The sequence below is a fragment of the Schistocerca piceifrons genome, chromosome 3 (assembly GCF_021461385.2).
Source record: "Schistocerca piceifrons isolate TAMUIC-IGC-003096 chromosome 3, iqSchPice1.1, whole genome shotgun sequence".
Lineage (NCBI taxonomy): Eukaryota > Metazoa > Arthropoda > Insecta > Orthoptera > Acrididae > Schistocerca > Schistocerca piceifrons.
The window spans coordinates 175,799,027-175,818,121 of record NC_060140.1 but is presented as its reverse complement, the minus strand read 5'-3'; the positions used below and the strand labels follow the sequence as shown (position 1 = coordinate 175,818,121).

Below are 19,095 nucleotides of genomic sequence, written 5' to 3'. Positions count from 1 at the left end.
TGGATGGATATGTGTGTGTGTGCGCGTGTATACCTGTCCTTTTTTCCCCCTAAGGTAAGTCTTTCCACTCCCGGGATTGGAATGACTCCTTACCCTCACCCTTAAAACCCACTTCCTTTCGTCTTTCCCTCTCCTTCCCTCTTTCCTGATGAGGCAACAGTTTGTTGCGAAAGCTTGAATTTTGTGTGTATGTTTTGTGTTTGTTTGTGTGTCTATCGACCTGCCAGCGCTTTCGTTCGGTAAGTCACCTCATCTTTGTTTTTATATATAATTTTTCCCACGTGGAATGTTTCCCACACACACAATGAATTTAGTGACAGATCATCTTCCGTTTCAACCCAGATCAACCTTTCATACAATATCCCATGAACTAACAGTTTATGCAGCTCCCTTTGTCCTGGAGGTGTGCCTTGGGACAGTGATGGTTTACCGGCCCTACAACCAAGATGAAACAGAGTCCCATCCAGCTCTATAATACACCGCCAACCCTTCCACTGATCACATGATAGTGTGTCATTAGTGGGTTATGCCAAAGTCTCTGGTCATTACCGTATTTTGTAAGGTATTGGTGGCTGGGTGTCATAAGAGGCAGGAGGTCACTTGCAGTAACCGTTCGGAGCTGTCCAGGTGCATGGTCTGATGTAACAGTACTTGGCAGGGTGATAGCCACTGCTGTGTGTCCCTGATTCTGCACCCAGTAGCTTCCTCTGGCCCAACCTCTGTATCAAGTCTTGGGTTTTTACAGTACACTCATATTAAAAAAAAGAAAAAAAAAGAAACAAAGAAGAATCTGAATAATGACATTTCTCAACACTGTCACATGAGACTACTGTCTTGAATCCCATTGTTTCTGCATGCAGCATGGAATTACATTTTAACTTCTTATTTCTTCTTACTTTATTTTATTTGCCTATATTGCTAGGCTTGTTATCCCACAAGTCGACCAATTTTCTTCATATTGTACAGAAAAGTAATGAAGTATTTTGTCTTGCAGATAATGTTCTCATTCCTATCTGTTGGGTGGGGATTGCTGTCCGATATTGATATTGAATCGGAGAAGCTGCGAGCTATTGGAGGCCAGAGGTTTACTGTATGGAGTGTGGCTAGGCTAATAGGTAAGAGAAAGTCAGTTTTCAGTGAATTTGTATTAAATGAACAGTTTGTGCATCGAAGGGACAAAATAATTTTGATGCTATTTAACACATAAGTATAGATACTACATGACATTCTTTGTGCAGAGCTAGAGTATAGTCTTGCATGTCAAGAGACTGACTAGGTACATAGAGTATGAATTTAGTAGCCCAAAGACTGAGATATAAAACTGGCATATCTTACCAATCAACATAGAATTATTAAGATAAAATGTATTTACGAGTTATGAGAATGCCAATAGGTATATTTTTTTCATCCCAATATTCAAATTAAGGTTCATAAAATTATCAGATCACTCACTGATAACTACAAGGTGCCCACAATTAAAGTTCCAATTTTAAAACATTTTAGAAAGAGAACCACCACTCAGATGAACAGCATATTATTGACACTGGGGGAAACATCATGGAACAAAAAAAAGTAACAACAATTTTACCAATAGATGGCACTGCAAAGGTCTTAACGTAAATGGGGTCGCTCACAAATGATAGATTAATCATAGTAAAACGCCTATGATTTGAGTTACATATTACACCATCTGTACTCTTCAGTGTGCATGACTGCACAGTTTTGGTTGTCAGCAGTTGTGGCACTGCTTGTTAAGTAAGCCCATCCACCATGGCAAGGTCATTCCACATCAAAAGGAAAAACTAGGTTTTTAATTGTCCCGAGGCTTGAATTGTCCTGGGGCCAAAAACTGCATAAAAAAACAAAATGACATCGGTTCCTAATTGTCATTAGACTGACACAAGACATGTTCAACATGATATCCACTGTTTTCTTGAAAGTTGAAACAAGAAATAGCATGTTCCACACCAGACCGGGGTGTGACATTCAGAATGCACTGTCCAGTGCCTGCCTTTGGTTCAGCTATGTTTGTGACTGGAACACTGAGCACTACATCTTTCACATAACTGCACAATCAGAAGTCATCTGGGTTAAAATCAGGTGATCTGGATGGCCAGGCTGTAGGGAAATTATGGCTGCTAATTCTAGCATTTCCGAAATGCCTCTGCAGCAGTTGCTTCACTGGCTGTGCAATGTGCAAAGGAGTGCCATACTGCATGAAAATGATCATACCCCCACATCCACACTGTTGAATACTTGCAACGGTATTGGTGCACAAAAGACTTTCACGGTATTTGCCAGTGATGGTACAGGTAACACGAACTGCAAGACTCATCTCAAAAAATGATGCCATCAACTTGCACCACAGAGACACTTTTGCAGAATGAAGTTGAACCAGTTGACGTATGGGCAGATTTTCTGTTGCACATTTTCTGCAATTTTGGATACTGACATGTCCTTGGAGACGGAAATGGGCATCGTCTGTTCATAGAATGTTCCTTGGCCATTCATTGTCCACTTCCATGTGAGCAAGAAATTCTGGAGTGAATGTTTGTGCTGCTGGCTGGTTGGCAGAAAGCAACTACAGAACATGGGTGATTTTGCATGGATAGCAATCCTGGATGTTTAATAGAATTTTATGCACTGTGCTCACAGGCATGTACAACCTTTGGGCACTTCCCTATGCACTGCATGTTTGCACACCACTACTCAGGCCCTCCTACAGTGCTGTGGCCACATATTTGAGAGATTTTTGATTCAACTGCTTTTCTCCTTCTGCAGCATTGCACTTCGATAAACCTTTCTTTTCAAATTTTGTAATCATTTTCTCCAGATCATTAGCAGACATCAGACCAATGCCTTTTTTCATACCACTGAGTGGCCAGGACTTCTGGAGGACTACTGGTACACAGTCACTGTTCTTATGAAAGAGATATACCAGCATCGCATGATCCTTCAAGGAGATAGTCATGTTGGGCCTTGTGCTGTGCATCTGTTGGTATGCATATTCTGTTGCTTATGGTGCATCTGTTGGTCAAATTTTCGTTATTTTTGTCCTGTGACTTTTCTCCCTATGTCAGTATTATGCTGTTAAAATTTGACATCATTCTGAGCAGTAGTTCTCTTTCTACAGCATTTTAAAATTGGAACTTTAATTATGGGCATCCTGTATATTATTCACTTATATAAGTAATTCAAAGAGGCAGACAAACTCTCCTTTCATGATTGTGTGTGCAATAGTAAAGCACCATATCACAAAGTTGTTTTATTCCCTTGTCTCCTCCCACTACCTCTTTGCTATTACTTCCCTCTGTACTCCCTCTCTTACTGTTTCTCCACTAACTTAATAGACCTGTTTCTCCCCTCTCTTAACAGATCTGCCCCACTCCTTTAACATTGCTCTTACTACTGCTCTCACATTGTCTTATTCCCTTTCCCCATATTGTATGCCCACTCACCCTCTCTGCATCCCCACTCTCCGACTTTCTATCCTCCTGCTCTTCGCTTTCTGTTCCTATTCACCCATCCTCTTCTTCCACCTGCACTCTCCTAACTATCTCTATAAACTTTTCTGCCTTTCCATTCCTTACCTCCCCATATGCCTATCATTCTCATATATCTTTCCATTTTCCTCCCTATCCATTCACCTTTGTCACCTTCTCCCTTCCTCTTTTTCTTGCTTCTGCTTTATCTCCACTTTTCCTTCCCCCTCATCCCACATCATTGTCCCTCAACTACCTCCCTCCAGCCAAACTCGCACATCTCCTCTGCCTTCTCTATTCCTTGCCTCCTTCTCTAATGTTTGCATCCTCTTCTCTCCACTTGAATGATTTCAAACTGATAGGTTCTTATTCACCATATCCTTTTCAAATATGTAAGTTATCTAATTTGTATAAATTATATCTTATAAAATTAAAATAGCTAACTGAAACAATAAAAAATCTAGGTAGCTGTTACATGTGACTAAGAACATTTGACTTCTGACCTGTCTGCAGGGCTGCGGACTTACCGTGGTCGTCTGTCATATGAGCCAGTTGAAGATGGCCTGTCAGATGATAAGAACCGCATACGACCCAGTGAAGCACTTCTCACACGGAGTTCAAGCCATTATCCCACTGAAACAGTCTCTACAATGAGAGAACACACAAATGGTGTCCCTTCTGAAGGGCGTCTGCAGGCCATGCATGCCAGTCGGAGTTTTGATTTTGGTGCGCTTCCTGATGATTTCCTGGATGAACCAGACACTCTCACCGATTCTCTTAGCTTGGAGACAGCGGTGTCTCAGGTACATATTGCTTTATTTTTTTGTTGTTTTCTTCAATATTACCTTACGGAAAGTACAATAAAGTAAACTTTTTTCCCTTTAGGTTATTGTGTTCATTGTGAATGACTGTTTTATTTATCAAGTTTTCTTCCACTGAGGCTGTTGTTATAAAATTTTTGATACACAAATCATTACGGACTAAATTTAAAACTCAAGCCTTCAAATATCATTACCATTGCCCTCATCATCAGGAAACAAAAATACGTCTGCCAATTTGTGTCCATGGTTCTCTTTCTATGTACATAGCCATTTGCTTCCGTTTCCATAAGGGCAGTCCAGAGGTATTCTAAACTATGGCCACTGCCCGTATTGCTGTCAATAGTTATGACATCCAAATGAGAGTGGAGCCACCCCCAGCATCAATGCAATGTTTATATTCCCTTCTGTTCTATTGTTCCACCATCAGCACCCTGTTCTATGTATTAAGTATATTTCTGTTGACAGAAGATTTTTAGGTTGACTCTATAGCACTGATGATATTTACATCGTGTGAATACTGATGAGCTTGCCGCTTTGTATTTTCAGTTAGATTTTTTTGTGTAAAGTGGGTAACGTGACTTGAAAAAGGTGTGCGCTAGATTCTGCAGAGGGTATTAAGAGAAAAAGTAGTGGCTCATATAACAAGTGTATGTCTTAGTGAAATATTAGAGAACTTGCATCCTTTGTGCAAATATTTAGGAAAGAATGAGCATGTTATAATAGTAAATAGGTTAGGACACAGTATTGAGAGTGACCTGGTAAGGGTAGTTTCACAAAAAATCATACAAATGTTGAGATTACTCCTGATATGAAATGTTATGGTCAGCATCAGTTGAACAACTCTGTGTGTCAGGTGAACAGAGTTACATCAATTGCATCTGTCAGTTATGGAATTTAACATAATGTTATGGGCAGTAGGATTTTATGTGTCGTGGCATGTATCTCAACATGGTAGAGAAATGAGGTGTTGCTACTTACATTAAACATATTAATTGTATTGTATAGTATGTTAACCGGGGACCTAGAAACGACGGAGAGGCTCTGTCCCTGCCGCAGCCGCAGTGGTCCACAACCCTACGATGACTACCACTGTCTACTTCACCCCTCCACCGCCCCACACCGAACCCAGAGTTATTGTGCGGTTCGGCCCCCGGTGTACCTCCCCAAGGGACATCTCACATCAGATGAGTGTAACCCCTATGTTTGCGTAGTAGAGTAATGGTGACGTACACGTACATGGAGAGCTTGTTTGCGCAGCAATCGCTGACAGAGTGTAGCTGAGACGGAATAAGGGGAACCAGCCCGGAGTGCTTTTACCATCAAAAGCTTGAACAGTGATCATAAAATGCAAAAAGTAGATAATTGAAATTGTTGTTCTTATAAGAGCATGACTGAAAAGTATAAAAGGTACCACATTAGCCACAGACTCAGACATGACAATATGTCAAGGAAGTCTGTTATCACTCAGGCAATCAACATTGTCATCTTTTATGAGCTCAGTGCTGACAGAGCACCTCAAGGTGGCCCTCTAGAGCAGGCCTGTTCACCGATCTGCTCATGTGCACTGGGTTGTGCTCACATGACAGCAATGAGAAACCAGTTGGCCCACAGCAACATATGGTGGGGAAAGGAGGAGTGAGAGTAAGGTAGGGGAGGGAGGTATCAGAACAAGGTAGCTTCACTCTTCACAATGCGTCTTAATTCTGCAGCCAATAATGTTATGTTATTCGTAAATGTATTGCTTCATGGCCACTCATTAATGCATTTTGTGGCAAATTTATTTTTATGATTGTTATATTGATGAGAAATGACAATCAAATGAAACATCTCTTTTTAATATTTTGAAGAAGTTCTTCACTTCAGCGAAGTACAGAACATCAGATTTCTTAAGACCGATGGAGCCCAATAAGGAATGACATTTTAGGGCAAAATGTAAACTGACAGACTTGATTTCATTACCGTTTTCTTTATACATTACACATAGAAGCAAAGAAATTTCTTATTTTGCTTTTAACTAAAGTATCACTGTCTGGTACCACTTTTGAGTACTGCTCATTCAAAGACAAGCTTTTAACTTAAAAGTCTGTCAGTGAGTTTTGTGGGTAAGGTTTCATTCTTTTTGTCATGGAAAAAAGTTGTTTGCACAAGTATGCAGACCAAAACAATGACATAATCATTGCTGCAGGTTTGTTAAGTCATGGAAGATTATGATGAGGAAGTAAAACACTGCGAGATTAGTTTTGTAATGAGACTTATAACACAACTGTCACACTTTAGGTCTAAAAGTTCTAACTGTAGCTCAGTTTCAGTATTGTCAACATCGACTGAAAATCAGTGAAACTGCACAATGCTGTGCAAACTGGAAAGCAGTAAGGTAACTTGCTTGAACTGCAGATTCATTTGTTGAGATCCCTCCTGAAAATGAAAATATATTTTCATAGTGGAAATGTTGGGATAAATTATACAGATGTTTATTTCTCTGCTTCCACATGATTAATACTTTCTTTAGTCACATCATGTAATAGTGCTTTCTTTAATTTTTGCTTCTCCCTTCTTGCTCTTCACTTTTGTAAGTCTCCATAATCCTTTACACCGAAGATATTGCAATTTTTTTTCATTGTATTCAGAGCTTTGAAATTAATTAAGCATATTCAGATATCATTACATACCATTAATATATAGCAATCTGGCTCTGACATGTTCTAAATTGATGTTCATCTGTCTGACCATAATTTTGAATTTTCTAACCCAGCCATCATGCTACTTTTCATGTTGTAAAACCGCTGCTCTCCACTTGGCATGCTGTGCCATAAATATATAATTATTTTCATCTGTAAGGCTACGCCAAACGTAACTGTGGTCATTCCTTTGAAGGCAGCGCATTGGTTGCACTTCCTCTGTGCTATGTAATGACGTCAGACCACCCCATTTTTCTGCTCGTGCTCACTCCCCAGGCAGCAAGCGAACTAGAGCGCTCTTGCCCGGGTAGCCACACCCTGAACAGAACTGCTCTTCAGCTGACCTTGAAGAAAATTGACATAAAAATCCACATTCTCAGGATTATCTAACAAAATGTTTAAAGCATTATATGAAGTTGATCTATTTAAACAATATCTCAGATAACAGAAAGTGGAACGTTAAGATCCAAAAATTGTGGATGTTGGAGTATGAGGGTATCTCCTAAGCCACCAACCATTTGAAACTGCAGGAGAGAGACAACGCTTGGAAATGAATATCAGCCGCTGAAGATTCCAGCATTCAGACCAATCTTTGTTATTGATAAAACAGTTATTAAGTCACATTTCCACTTAATGTGATTCCACTCAAGAGACTGAGTGTTATGTTAGATGGGGTACATCCCATCTAGGTCTTCATCCATGGCAAAAGAGAAGCCAAATGTGATGTTAAGGAACTCTGTTTTATTTAATATAAATCATTGTTTCTAATTAATGTCTCATGTTTTGGGAGTTACAACCAAAAGTATGAGTATCATCATGAAAGAAAATTCTGATGAAGGGGAAAAAAGCTTTGACAATGTTGTTGGCTTTACATACAACTACACAATTTTATTTTGATTGCATTGTCTTTGTGGCCAGTGTTTCCTGTCTTTATTGTAAAAATTTGACATCTATGATGGTATCCAGCTGGAGACAATTCTTTTTCTCTTGGTCATAGCTTTGAAAGAATGATCATGCAATGTATGATTGGAGGCGCAGAAAAGAAAATCACTACTGTTCAGATGAGAACTGTAGTGAAGATAAGAAAATTACTTTCAGCTGGAAATTATTACCATGAATAGGAAATGCATTTTTCAGCATTTTGCAATGTACATGTGCACTCATGGTTATGCTGTAAGGCATAAACTCCTTGCTGAGTCTGTAACACCATGTGTGAGCTCTACCAAGTTACAGAAATTATCCAACATAGTCTTTTCTGGCAACAATTAGTTGCTTCAATACATGGAATGCTGTTGTGTGTCAGTGGTTGAGTGCAGAGCCTATGTTTTAAAGTCAGTAAGAATGTGGCCAAAGAAAACATCTCATTCATTATTATAACACCTTAGGAAGTTTTCTGATTTTCTGTTAGTATCATCAGCAAGGACAAAGGACATAGTTGGAGAGTAACACTCAAGATGATATGCAGGTCTCTTTGTGTAATTACTAGATATCGAAACTCAATTATAATTACAAAATTATTGCAGCAGTACTTTGGATCAATTTTCAGTAAGTACTGATGCTCTCTTTATTGTTTATTTTAAAACTACTGATGTCCTGAACTAAATACTCAAACCCGCACACCAGCCAGTGATTCACTGATTGCCTTGTCCTTGAAAATGTTTCAGATTTGTATGTTAGTTTGCATGGCCATCTGCCACTGCAGCTATTATATGTTAATGGTTTTTTCATCTTAAGCTACCACCAATTGAAAAGCATATTCCACCAGACATGTTTTTCTTCTGTGGCGTTTGGTGTTTTTGCTTCCAGTTTACATGTTATGAAATTCACTGCCCTTTTTTTTGTTGTTAGTGAAGGTTGAGGGTCAAAACTTTTGTCTTTTTTGAACCATCCTTTCCTTGCCCTGAATCTGTGTTTTTTTAATATTTCAAAAAGTGACATGAAAATAACACAAAAAACGTTTTCATCATTTTTAAACATGCTTTTTCTTGTGCTACATTTGTGTTTTTTCTATTCCACCCTACTTTTGTGAACATCACAATGACATTATTTCACTCAACACACTAATCTCCATCACTCCAACATTCTGAATACAGAATTATTTATACAAACTTGCACTTTTCTTCTTATTTTCTCATATTCTTCCCTGCTTAGCAATTGGGCTACTTTTATAATTCAGGCAAATACATTAACTCATTTGGCATTCAGCCACAAGTTCACTTGCCACAATGGTGTAGAGTCCACCCACATAAACCAGAAGCCCCACACATACAAATAAACCTTACCGTACTCCATGTAATAAGTGACTAATACTCTACTTTTATTTCAGATCCACTGGTGTGTTTCATTTGTCACAAACTGTATTGTTAGCATTTAGGAAATAACAGTGAGGGATTTTCTACTTTTTATTTTTAATTTGCTTTGACTGGATAGTTAACATAGTGTGTTTCTGACCACTGTTCCTAATTATGGTTAATATTTACAAAACAATTAACATTGCATATCTTTTTTGTGTCAAACATTAGGGCATGAGTGACCTGGACAGTCCGGGATCAACAATGAGGCCACGTCTAGACAGCTATTACTCAGCAAATTCACGCTACAGTGCATACTTTTCAACTGCAGACTCAAGTTACCGATCTGTGGATGTGACAATAGCAGGTGACGGTAGCCCGCATGTTGTATATGGACCACCTTCACGTTTACCAGCCCTTACACAGCCAGTGCCATCACACTGGAAGACTATTGAGGGTATGTGCATGATGAACATGATATTTAAAAAAAGAAGAAAGTAGTCTGTTTGGAGTTTCGTATTAGACATTCACAATTTCTTAAATTAGTTATTGTAGCAGCCACTGAAACCAAAGTAATCTGGTAGCGTATGTTCAGTTGGCTGAAAATATTTGGACTGGACTTAATTTTTATCCACCAGTTTCTTTGAAACGTCTATTAAAAATATTATCAAAATTACTGATTCCATTTTTCATTATTTTTGGTTGCATTCCTAATTTTATTTTCTATCCCTGAATCATACTCACAAGAATTACTCATAATTGCCTCTTTTCCATGTGAAGGTAAAGTTTTCTTTGCATATGTCTTACTACAGGAATGATAAATGTCTTTGTGCTTACCCATTGCTCAACACCTTCAGTACACTCTGTTCATTCCAGTATTGATATCTACAGAGGTTTTTGTAAATATCTGGCTGTGTCAGTTATGGATAGTTTAAACTTGTGTAGTTTTGATTTTTGGTAATTAAAGTCAACAAAGTAAATAAATACATTTGATTAAACAGTTTGTCCCTTGATGTGACTTCTGAAATTTTCCCAGCGTATTTCTTCTTCTAATAATTTCCAGGTATGCAGCCGGATCCCGTCGACGTTCTGCCACGATATTTCGGCCCAGAGACGTCCGGCCATCATCAGGTGAGTACACAACTACTGAAGAGCCCAGGTGCAGTCGTGGTATTTATGCCAAATCTCGCGCATGCGAAATGTACTGGCATCCTACAGTGCATGCGTCAGATGTTGACATGCGCGGCATAGCTGAGTTGTACGTGCTGCCCTCGGAGGTGAAAATAAAAGATCATCTAGTCATTGAGTATCGAATAATGCTGTCGATTCCGCTGTGATTGTATAATTTTAATAACAGGATTCCAATTTTTATCCAGCTGAAAGCCGTTGTCACGATTTATAAGATTATCAGCAAGACGTATTTCCACTGATTGTTTGACTACAGAATCCCAAAATCCGGAAACCGGAGCTAAAATTTTTGTTCCATTTTGGGATTCCGTAGTCAAAGAATCAGTGGAAATACGTCTCGCCAATAATCTTATAAATCGTGACAACGGCTTTCAGCTGGATAAAAATTGGAATCCTGTTATTAAAATTATACAATCACAGCGAAATCGACAGCGTCATTCGATACTCAATGACTAGATGATCTTTTATTTTCACCCCGAGGGCAGCACGTACAACTCGGCTATGCCACGCATGTCAACACCTGACGCATGCGCTGTAGGATGCCAGTACATTTCGCATGCGCGAGATTCGGCATAAATACCGCGACTGCACCTGGGCTCTTCAGTAGTTGTGTACTCACCTGATGATGGCCGGACGTCTCTGGGCCGAAATATCGTGGCAGAATGTCGACGGGACCCGGCTGCATACCCGGAAATTATTAGAAGGGGTTTGTTCTTTGTCATTTATCGTAAAGACACACGCGACAGCCAAAATGAATAGTTTTGGTTCAAGCCATTCTTTTTCTTTTAACTCTGCCTTCCTGAAATCACCAAGTGTGGTGGAACAGTGGTTAGCACATCGGATTTGCATTACAGAGTTTGGAGGCAGTTCTCATTCCCAACTGGCCTTCTATTTTCAGATATTCTGTGGTTTCTGAAATTATAAAGGAAAATACTGTTGTGGTTCCTCTGAAGAACATGTATGATTTTCTTACCCCAGTCTGAGCTTATACTCTGTCCCTCATGACACCATTGTCAATGAGATTTGAAACCAATCTTCCTTGCCTTGTTTTAAAAATCTGTGTCAGGTCAAACACCTCAGTTAATCATACTTCTTGTACTAACTCCTCTATATGATTCATCTCGTTCTGGTCTTAGTCGAAAGACTGATTTGATGCAACTCTCCACACACCAGTCTATCCTGTGCAAACCTCTTCATCTCCAAATAACTACTGCAGCCTACATCCATTTGAATACACTTACTGTGTCAAGTGTTGGTCTGTCTCTACAGTTTTTAGAATTTTCTATATGTGTAGGAAACTAGAAACAAAGAAAATTTCATGTTACCATCTCATAGGTTAAAAATTTATTGCTATACCATTCAGTAGATGGCTATGCAAATTTATGATGAATTAAAAGTGAAAACTTTCACAGTAGGTATCTGGCTTTGCTGAGAAGAAAATTAAATGCCAGTATTTTTATTGTCACAGAATTTTTGAATTATGATAAAGCTATTGGGTCTTCAAGACCTGTTCGGAAGTATTTATTGTTTTTATTTGTGTAGAGTAATGTAATATCCTTGTGAAGATGATTGGACATTAAAATTAATTTAAGTTTTTTTTTACTTTTTATATCTCAAAATTATATTACTTATATTTAAAAGTCTCGTGTACATTAAATCAGTGATTTATGTATGTACATAATGAAATAATAAAATAGTGATTCTCTTTTCAAGACACTGACCATTCCTTTCAACTGCTCTTCTAAGTGCTTCAGCACGAATGACAGGATAACAGTGTCAACCTCAAAGTTTTTGTTTTTTTTCTTCCTGAACTTTAATTCCTTTTCCAAGTTTCTCATTTGTTTCTTTTAATGCTTGCTCAGTGTACAGATTGAATAAAATTGGGGATAGGGTACAGCCCTGTTTCACTCCCTTTTCAACTACTGCTTCCATTTCATGTCCTTCGAATCTTATAACTGCAGTCGAGTTTCTGCACAAGTTTCAGACAATCTTTTGCTTGGTGTATTTCATCTCTGTATTTCAGTCAACAATGTCAAAACCTGTCTTTAAATCCAAAGATTTACTTTTCTTTGGCCTATCTTCTAAAATACATCATTGAATCAGTACTGCCTCGTGCATTCTTACACTTTTCTAAAACACAACTGATCTCCTCCAAAGTTGACATCTATTACTTTTTTCCCTTCTTATGCAAATGAATTATGGCAGTATTTTGAAATCATGATGTATTAAATTGAGAATACATAAATCAGTTTAATTTGAATACTTTTGCATAAATTCGAAGAATTTTTGGAATTAATATTACTACTAGTATGTAATTATAATAGACACTGTCATAGAAACACATGCAGAATTATTCAAGTACCTTTCGATATTGTTGTTTTGTTCTCCACAAGCTGATAAATTTATTTCTTCTCCATGCAGGTGATTTTGTCTTGGTGCATGCATCATACCAGACACACCTTGGCTCCGACTGCCTCTTTGCACCCAGTTCTAAACTAGATGATGGTATTATCTGGCTGTTAATTATTCGTGCAGGAATAACGCGTACACAGTTGTTACAAGTAAGGTTTTGATAAAAATATATGAAACACTTTTTCACATTGTTGGCCCTAATTATGGTTATGTAATTTTAGTTAATTATGCCATCTTGAAAGAAAATATTATACTTCAGCATACATTATCCAAAATAATAATGTCACCTGCTATGTAGTTGGAAAAATAGACAGTTTGATATGTATTTATTTATTTTGATCCAACATCTATTGATTTAAAAAAAATGTTCCAGTTTTCTGGATAAGTCAGAGCCTTACTTACTAGAGTTACATATTATTGTCTGGCATTATTGGCATTATTATCTACACAACTTTTTCTAAATTTAGTTGAGAGAACAATGTTACATATATGGACAATACATAAAAACAATTTACTATCGCACGGTGTAAGTTCTGAGATTCAAATATTTCTAGATAGATGGTCTTTCATCATACAAGTGTACTAATTCTAGAAACTCATGTATTGAATACATAGGATTCTCTAGGAGCCATAATTTTAATTTCTTTTTTAGTTCTGCAATGGGCAATTTGGAAGTACTAGGATGGAAGCAATTCAGTAGTTTTATGGCTGCATAGTAAGGGCTTTTTTCATAAAGTGTTGTTCTATGAGGTATGTTGTAGGGTATCTGTCCATAAGTACAGGGCTATTACAAATGATTGAAGTGATTTCATAAATTCACTGTAGCTTCATTCATTGACACATGGTCACGACACACTACAGATACGTAGAAAAATTCATAAAGTTTTGTTCGGCTGAAGCCGGTCTTCAGGTTTGTGCCGCCAGAGCGCTCGAGAGCGCAGTGAGACAAAATGGGCGACAGGAGCCGAGAAAGCGTATGTCGTGCTTGAAATGCACTCACATCAGTCAGTCATAACAGTGCAACGATACTTCAGGACAAAGTTCAACAAAGATCCACCAACTGCTAACTCCATTCGGCGATGGTATGCGCAGTTTAAAGCTTCTGGATGCCTCTGTAAGGGGAAATCAATGGGTCGGCCTGCAGTGAGCGAAGAAACGGTTGAACGCGTGTGGGCAAGTTTCACGCGTAGCCCGCAGAAGTCGACGAATAAAGCAAGCAGGGAGCTAAACGTACCACAGCCGATGGTTTGGAAAATCTTACGAAAAAGGCTAAAGCAGAAGCCTTACTGTTTACAATTGCTACAAGCCCTGACACCCGATGACAAAGTCAAACACTTTGAATTTTCGGTGCGGTTGCAACAGCTCATGGAAGAGGATGCGTTCAGTGCGAAACTTGTTTTCAGTGATGAAGCAACATTTTTTCTTAATGGTGAAGTGAACAGACACAATGTGCAAATCTGGGCGGTAGAGAATCCTCACGCATTCGAGCAGCAAATTCGCAATTCACCAAAAGTTAATGTGTTTTGTGCAATCTCACGGTTTAAAGTTTATGGCCCCTTTTTCTTCTGCGAAAAAAATGTTACAGGACACGTGTATCTGGACATGCTGGAAAATTGGCTCAAGCCACAACTGGAGACCGACAGCGCCGACTTCATCTTTCAACAGGATGGTGCTCCACCACACTTCCATCATGATGTTCGGCATTTCTTAAACAGGAGATTGTAAAACCGATGGATCGGTCATGGTGGAGATCATGATCAGCAATTCATGTCATGGCCTCCACGCTCTCCCGACTTAACCCCATACGATTTCTTTCTGTGGGGTTATGTGAAAGATTCAGTGTTTGAACCTCCTCTACCAAGAAACGTGCCAGAACTGCGAGCTCGCATGAACGATGGTTTCGAACTCATTGATGGGGACATGCTGTGCCGAGTGTGGGAGGGACTTGATTATTGGCTTGATGTCTGCTGAATCACTAAAGGGGCACATATCGAACATTTGTGAATGCCTAAAAAAACTTTTTGAGTTTTTGTATGTGTGTGCAAAGCATTGTGAAAATATCTCAAATAATAAAGTTATTGTAGAGCTGTGAAATCGCTTCAATCATTTGTAATAACCCTGTACATACAGGTTATGAACAGTTAGTATTTTAAATTCTTTAAACAAATTCCTGCAGGACTTCCTGGCACATTTCTTTCCCATAATTCTAAGTGCCTTCTTTTGTAGAATAAGTACACTTTTCATATTACCTTTACTGCTGGATCCCCATACCTCTATCCCATAGCTTAGATGGGATTCAAATAGTGCAAAATATATTTGCCCCAGAGTGGTAATGTTACAAAAAGGTGTCAGTTTTCTTAGGGTATATATGCTAGTTGATAGCTTTTTGCAAATGTCATTTACGTGATTAGACCAGTTTAACTCTGCATCAAGTGTCAGGCCAGAAAATTTGGTCAAATATTCTTTTTTAATGTAGTCATCACCCATTAAAATTTGGTTTCCATGAGGTTTTTGCCCATCAAGATCAAATTCAATATAGGTGGATTTATTTGTGTTTAATTTTAGTTTGTTTTCATTAAAATATGTGCATAGTACTGGATAACAATATGTACAAATAACTTGACAGATAACACATTTAGCTCTCAGTTTGTTTAAAGATGACAGTTGTGCACATGGAGGTCTACCATTAAAAATTGTTACAAAGTGTATAAACACTTTCAAATGATAAGTACTTGATGCAAAGACTGGCAGCTGGCCCCTTAACATAAATAAATATAAGGTGTGTGAGTAAATAGACAAGACCACATAATGTTGTGTTATGAGTTTGTCATTCAGTCTCTGAAATCAATGACAACTACTAAGAACACCAAATGAATTGAATTAATGGAGAAGGTAGGTAAGTTTCAAAGAAGAACTGTGTGGTTTTGTGATAGCTTCACAGAAAACTAGAACAAATGACAATGGGAGATGCTTCAAGAAATTTTTTATTTTGTGCAATGTGGAATGCCTTGTTCTCTAAACAATGAGTACTGGAAGTCTGATATGAATCAGGGAATACATTGCTTCTAGCAACATATGATTTGTGTAATGTCCACACTGCTAAAATTAGAGATTGGGGTTGGTACTGATGGGTATCAACAGTTGTTGTTCTAGGAAATTGTATAGAAAGGGGACAATAGTTTTGGTACATTGTGTGTTCTGCCATTTGATGGCTTGTGGTGCACATAGATATAGTTATATGAAAGAGTGCATTCTGTGATGATTGATGATATGTTCTGTTCCAAAAATATTTCATGTTGCTAAATTCCCATTTTTGTTGCAGTTCTTGCTTGGTCTTTCATCAGGAAGTCACTTGTCCTGTCCTCGGGCAGAAATGATTCCGGTGACAGCATTCCGCCTTGAGCCTGAGTCTACTCGTGGACACCTGACAGTGGATGGTGAACTTGTGGATTATGGTCCTGTGCAAGCAGAGCTTATGCCATCACTGGCAAACATTATGTCACGTTGATGAGGCTAGCCAGGTTACTGCTATTCTGCCTTAGGTCTTCCTGTATGTATTTCCATGGTTACAGCATTCAGGAAGGAATGTGTTTTCAGTCGGAGCTGTTATTGCAGCCTCTTTCCATTTCACTAACTGAAGCTGCGTCTGTATGATAAACCATTCACCATTTGCCCAGTATTCTGTGTATTGAGACTGATTGTTTGCTCATTTGAGTACATAACTTCTGTACAACTTGCCTCTAAAAAGCTACACAATTTGTGTAGAAGTATGAAACTTGCCCTAAAAATCTGCACAACTTGTGTTGAAGTATGTCTTGCCTATGTTGCATGTGAATTTTGTATTTTAAAGAGAAGCACAAAAAGTTACAACCATGTTGTATGCAAACAATGTAAGGTGCTATTTTAACAAAATATTTACCAAAGAGGTAAGTGGAACATTCTCTAGTTGTCTGCATCACACAGTGGAATGCAACAGTTCCACAGCCTTTTTTGTGGGTGCATTGTGGCTACAATTATCATGTTTTCATGGTTGTAGAAAATTTATGTGCTGTTTAGTACTGGCAGTCTGATAAGACACACTTCTGTCTCAACGCTGCTGTGAATAGTACAACCTCATACTTTGTAGAGTGCAGATGTCCACTCCAAATTATTTTTCATTTTTTGACTCCAGACATATTACTGTACAGTCCTACATTCAGTATTTTTAAAATTCCATTGTGGATTTAGCTTTTAACTGTGTAGTATCAAAACTCTGTCAAAACTATCTTGGAGTCTAATTATGGCTTGGAAGGTAATATTTGTATTGTTTATCCAGACCGAAACAGTAAACGATCATAGTAGGGTTTTAGTAATTTGTGAAATTAAAGACTAAACATAGTTACATATTACCCCCAGTTTTAGAAGAGATTTGCCATGTTAGATTTATCAAAAGTTCCTTTTCTGTTAATGGGATCTCTTCTTACAGGATTTGTGAATTTGTTTCTTACTTAACTGTGTACGAAGAGTACAAGGAACTCAAATGCTGAACTTTTGATACACACTGACATGGCAAATGATGCGAGGGTCTTGCCATTTCCTGTTTTCTGTGCAGTCATTGTATGTTTGTTAAAATGTGAGCAAGTGCCAGGTTATAGGTACACTTAGTACTATAACAGTATTTTAGCATTCTTAAATAAACAGTATATTTGTAAACCATAGTAAAATCTACTGCCTATGAATAAAAATCAAACACAAATTGTACGGTAGTTTTACTGCAGAAATTAATCTGCATGTAAAGGTTTGCATTGGCAATAGTCCATTTCAAGGATGTTTCACTTCTATTTTTATGTGCTTAAATCAAGTCAACAATGCTGCAGAGTGATTCTTTACAAACTTGATTAATCATTTAAATATGGTGCTTTGCTGATATTGTTACCCAGTTTTCCTCATAAATGCACTGTAAATATTTTTGCTACATTTAATTTGGACCTGTATTGGTCACTGGGCTGTATATACTGTAACTGTTTTGTACAAAGAACATGCTTCATACATTCCATCCAAGTGTTTAAAAATTTTAAAGTGTGTACATTTTTAATTATAATAAGCATAAAATGAGTTACTTGTTCAGAATCTGCTATTTTTCCCAACAATATGTTGTAACTTAATGTTTTTCAACTTGCCAATACATCTTTATGTAGGCTATAATATGTGATGATTTATCAGCACCTTGGATTTTTATTCACAGAGTTTTGTATTTTATCTTAAGCAAAGTAAATATAGTTCCTAGGGAGTAGCAGGAGAATAATGTAAATTGCAATCAAACTTTTAGTCATTCTAAATGTTTACAAATCTGTTAATGCGTTGGTTGTTGTGGTGGCTGCTGATAGATTCTTGGTCATGGAATCATAAAAAAGGCAGTATTTTAGTGTCACAAACTTTGTAATAAAATAGAAAGACTGTACTTACTACAAATGGAAGTCATGACAGAACTGCCATGAAAACTGAGGTAAACAAAAAATTGCAATAGAGAAGCAATGAATACATTTACCAGAACCATAAAAATAGAAACAGAGCAGAAGTCTAGATATTAAAGGAGAAAAATAAGTCTTTCGGTGACATAGAGAGCTAGAAATATCAGATGATGTCATGGAAGAAATCAAATGTTTTATTTCATTGGACCCTGGAAACTATTAAATACTTCAGTTGTTTCCCAATTTTTCTTGCTAACTTTTGTAGACTGGACTTTAGTCTTGGACACTCAAGATCAGTCACTGGTTCTTATCATGTTGCTGTCATGTGCTGCACACTTTCTACTTTTTTAATATGTCAATTATCCTGTATAGTGTAATTTTTATATTTGACTTTTAATATTCAATACTGTGTATATAATATCTACTAAGACAATTTATATTGTTATTAGTGTTGGACACTCCCTAGTCTGAGCTGGAATACCCAAAGAAAGTCTTAACAAAACCAGTCTCTGAAAAAAAAAAAAAAAAAAAATTCATGTTGGACAAAAAGTACAGCCTGTAAGTTACCACAATATACCATCTTGAAGACGCGTACATATTGATTTTTAAGTCTGAAGTTGAACGACTTTCAGTACAAAGCATATCATGCAAATGGTGTAAATTAGGCATCCTGTGGTTAGTTATTTGTTTGCCCTTGTTCCAATGTTTTTAATTCTGTACTTTTATTCATTATTGCAAAAAATGAATAAAAAAAAGAAATGAGTAGAATTGTA

At 37.7% G+C, this 19,095-nt stretch overlaps 1 protein-coding gene across 1 annotated transcript in view; it reads left to right on the top strand.

The window, feature by feature from the left end:
* Positions 1 to 18,879, top strand: part of LOC124788495 (sphingosine kinase 1-like) — a 192,379-nt gene extending 173,500 nt beyond the window's left edge. The window contains exons 5-9 of the mRNA XM_047255765.1: positions 995 to 1,115; positions 3,996 to 4,285; positions 9,504 to 9,729; positions 12,882 to 13,021; positions 16,195 to 18,879. Of these exons, the coding sequence (XP_047111721.1) occupies positions 995 to 1,115; positions 3,996 to 4,285; positions 9,504 to 9,729; positions 12,882 to 13,021; positions 16,195 to 16,380 (963 nt within the window). The 3' untranslated portion in view covers positions 16,381 to 18,879. The remainder of the gene's footprint in view (positions 1 to 994; positions 1,116 to 3,995; positions 4,286 to 9,503; positions 9,730 to 12,881; positions 13,022 to 16,194) is intronic.
* The last annotated feature ends 216 nt before the right edge of the window (positions 18,880 to 19,095 follow it).